The 4,285-nt window shown below is 39.3% G+C and overlaps 1 protein-coding gene across 1 annotated transcript in view; it reads left to right on the top strand.

Annotated features, from left to right (window-relative positions):
* LOC103730113 overlaps positions 1-4,285 on the top strand; it is a gene marked incomplete in the record, with an annotated part of 49,153 nt that overhangs the window by 31,556 nt on the left and 13,312 nt on the right. The window contains 1 exon segment of the mRNA XM_029561195.1: positions 3,792-3,984. Coding sequence (XP_029417055.1) covers positions 3,792-3,984 — 193 coding nt within the window.

Below are 4,285 nucleotides of genomic sequence, written 5' to 3'. Positions count from 1 at the left end.
TCTCTCCCTCTCCCTCTCCCTCTCCCTCTCCCTCTCCCTCTCTCTCTCTCTGACAGAATTAATTTGACTGTCAGCAAAAAACTAGGCTTTGAATACTTGGACTCTTACATTGATGTGAATTTCAAGTAACAGATCACCCTGGAAGTTAAGCCCAGAGACTGAGACTGGAGACCATATGTGGAAACTGCACTGTATATCACTATGAATTGCTACTTTTTAGTAACATCTACTGAGTTACTCAGAGAAACAACTTGGAGTCATTCTAAATGCCTCCCTCTCATTTTAATCTAAGTTGTTGAACTTGATATTTCTTCTCACCGTTGAGTTCCTTTCGTATAACCTTTACTCAATGTTATCCTGTTTGTCCCTCAATATCTCACTTAGAGTAATTCTACTGACTGTCAGTGAGCCGGATGCTAGCTGGTTTATGTTTATTCTAAGGCATTTTGTTGTTGGAATTCCATTTTTTCTATTTTATATCCCCAGCACTGAGCATGGTGTCATGACCATCAAATATATCACGAATAAACAAAGCATGACACTATTCAAAGCTAGATGGGATGGACTGATGTGCCTTTCACATAATTCATAGTGACATAAATTTCCCCAGGACACACACAATATAAACAGACTGATGATTCTGCAAACATTTACAAAATGAGAGCAGGAATAACAGTGTCCATCCATATTATATTACGTATTGTAAACACCTTTATGACTGGACAATACATGCCCTAGCAATTTCTCTATCAAGAAATTTGTCATACAAAACTGTTATGAGAGAAAGATTTTTAACAGATAAATTTGCATAATAGATACTGCAGTAAAACAGTATATTCTTCAAATCATACTTCTTCATGGACTGACTGTAATGATTCTGACTACCCCTCCACTGTGTCTACTTGTCTATAAAGAAGGCGTGGTTTTTAAAAATCCTCTATGCTTCTTCTAAGGATCAATAAAATAATGAATGTAAAACCTCTATGCCAGACCTTTCCACACAGATGTATTCATTGACTACAATGTCATTGGAAACTTTAGCATTGGGCTGGGGTTGTGGCTAGATGAAGGGTGGTGTATATACAAATAGCACTCATGTGTCATGATATATTTGAAAATAATTGTAACAAATATTTCATGATGATGCCTCTTAGATTTTAAGGTGAGTTGTTTGTCCAGTAGCAAGTATCAATATGAGAAAAAGACAGAGAGACAGGTTTAACACAGAAACAAAACACACAGAGAAGCTGAAATGGCCATGTGGGGGCTAAGGAAGAATTATAGCAAGGTCTGAAGATAAAGATACCCCAGAAGCATGAAGAGCCAACAAGTGTCACCTTTGTCAACAAAAGAAACAGCTCTCTCAAGCTGGGTGTGGTGGCACAAGCCTTTAATCCTAGCACTCAGGAGGCAGAAGCAGGTGGAACTCTGTGAGATCAAGACCAGTTTGGTCTCCAGATCGAGTTCCAGGCCTGCTGTGGCTACAGGGAGACCCAGTCTCAAAAAGACCAAAAACAAAACAAAACAAAAACTTTTATCTCAAAGGAATAAAAGAGATGGTTTATTCTGAAGTCAAATATGAGTGACCATAGCCTGGGAACACAGACTTAGGTTTCCCCAAATACCATGGTCCAATGAGGTAGTGAGTTTATGTACTTTTTATGGAAACAGAACAAAGAAACTCATAAGTCAACATAATTTTCAAATACTTTGGTAGGTATATTCAGTTGGTGGGTTATAACAAAATGGGGAGAATTCTGCTATAGACTTTAGATGCTATCTAATGACATTCTTAGCTTTTTGGTTGGTGGAAGCTGGTGGTCTGCTAAGTTATACATTCCAAATGTTTTTTATCTATGTCACAGGATGTGAAGTCAGAAACAGAGGTGGGCAAAGAATGATTATTTAGGGGGCTAAAGATGGCCCAAGATAAATGGTAATCAGTCTCTGGACCTGTAGCATTCCAAACTCTCCACAATCATTAAAGTTTTAATCAGCTGATTAGCCTTGCAGGAGGTTCAGTTGAAGATGCAGATTTTTTTTTCTGGGAATTTTTGTTCATATTTTAGTTTTCTGGGAGGGAGAATCGCCCCACTAACATGATTTTGAACCTCTAACTTCTAAGCTTTGAGGGAATAAATTTTCTTTATTTTAAGCTTCTTAGTTTGGGCATTTTGATGAGGCAAACCTAGAAACTAATGCATACTTAGGTACTGGGATGTGACATGCTGCCATAACAAATACCTAAAACGGTGGAAGTTTCTAGAAGTTAGTAATGGGCAGAAGCTAGAAGAATTATAGGAGGCATAATAGAAATGTTTTAGATTGTTTGAAAGGGAATGTTTGTGAAAATATGGGCACTAGATGATTCTGGCAAGGGCTCAGAAGGAGGTGAGGAGTGTGTCACAGAAAGCTCCTGTCACTTGAAGGAACACAGACATCATCACCAGTAAAATGACGGTAAAAAAATGAGCATTAAGGTCACTTCTTGTAAGACTTCAGGAGGAAATGAGGAGAGCATGGCTAGAAACTGGCAAAAGAATCTTTTAATATAGTGGCAGAAAAACTTGGCTGAACTGAGTTTTACATTTGTGGATTTTAGCCCTGGTGATTCTCAAGAAATTATTGAAGGTGATGTCTGGTTTCTCTTTGCTGCTTAGAGTAAAATGTTATAGGAGAGAAATTAATTGAAGTAAATCTATTAAGCAAAAAATGAACAAGCACTTCTTAATTTAGGAGACTTTTGACCTACCAATCTAGATTGCAAAGGATGCTGCAATTAGGAAAATCCTCTTGTGGAAGCATGTTCTAGAAAGAAGTCCTAGTGTGCAGATAACTTGTTGAGGGTTGACCATGTGATATGTGAATCTATGGATCGCTTCTGCATGAGACAAAAATGAAGATGGGATCATCCACGAAGAATTAGTGGAACCTGCTTTTCTGTTTTGGTAAAGATCCCACGTGCATACACAGAAGACCCACAGGGTTCTAAAAGTATTGAATTATTAGATGATGGTTTAGATAGATTTAGAGTTAGAATTTATGCCGACGTGTAAGCATGAAGCTAATGCCACATTAGTTTACGGCTTATGGAAATTAGAATGCAATGACTATAAATGGTTCGCATTTGGTATAAATGTGAACTTTGGAGGTCCAGTAGAAGTCCTACAACTTTGAACTAAAGGAGACAATGAAGCATGGCTATTGCTTATTTTAACACAGGCTATTCTTTAAGAAAGAGTAGTATGGTCACTGTTCAGTTCTCCAAATATATGCCTCCATCCTAGCCACCAGAACCCATGGACCCCAGAAGACTAACCCCAGATTTATTTGTTTTAGTGGTATAATTAAGTTCTAGGTCTCAAAGTGAGACTATGTTGTATTTTCTGGTAGGTATTTTGTGTAACTGACAAATGTGCTTTTAAAAGAATAGCAGAGGGAAATTAGAAAAAGAAAGAAGTCAAAGAATGAGAATGTGAACCATCCTTGTAAAAATAAATATCAGGAAATGCCGGAGTCATCAGGAACCCAGTCAGCAACAAGCACTCTCCCTGAAATCCTCAGAGGTCACACTGTCCTGGCTGCTTAGTGCTTTGGATATTCAAACTCGCGTAAACACAACAGGAAAATGTTGTCTTAATACGTATAGTTTGTGTAATCCTAATTTGATAGCGGCCCCAGGAAACTAATCCAGTGCCACAGCGCAAAGCTGAGATGCATGTGCCTTGAATAACCATGAGTGAAATGCTTCCGGGACTCAGCATTGTACTGACAGGACTTTGGGTTGACAGATTTCCGTGGCGCCAGGGCCTATGAAAGCCCCCATATGTCTAGTGGAAAACAAGAACAAGCAGCTGTCGGTGAATCCGAAAGCCGTTCAGATCCTTAACAGTATCTCTCAGCCTGTGGTTGTGGTGGCCATTGTGGGAATGTACCGCACCGGAAAATCATACCTGATGAACTGCCTGGCGGGGCAGAACCACGGTGAGTGCTGTGGATAGGGGTCCTTCCCTTGATCCTTCCTTCTGCTATAGTGACATCATGGGAGACTCCAACCTCTCTCAGGAAACAAAGCTCATTCTTCAGTCTGAGTTATTTACTTTACGGGAATCTCTTCCCCTTTTTATGCTCTTTCTCTTGTTAGGACCTCTCCTTTTGGTTCTCAGGATCATATTCATTAAAAATTAAAAGTTTTTTTTTTGAGACAGGGTCGCCCTGTAGCCCCAGCTGTCCTGTAACTCACTATGTAGACCAGGCTGGCCTTGAACTCACAAAGATCTGCCTG

Source organism: Nannospalax galili, unplaced genomic scaffold (genome assembly GCF_000622305.1).
Source record: "Nannospalax galili isolate Female #2095 unplaced genomic scaffold, S.galili_v1.0 scaffold153, whole genome shotgun sequence".
Taxonomy (NCBI): domain Eukaryota; kingdom Metazoa; phylum Chordata; class Mammalia; order Rodentia; family Spalacidae; genus Nannospalax; species Nannospalax galili.
This window is presented reverse-complemented; position numbering and strand designations above follow the sequence as displayed.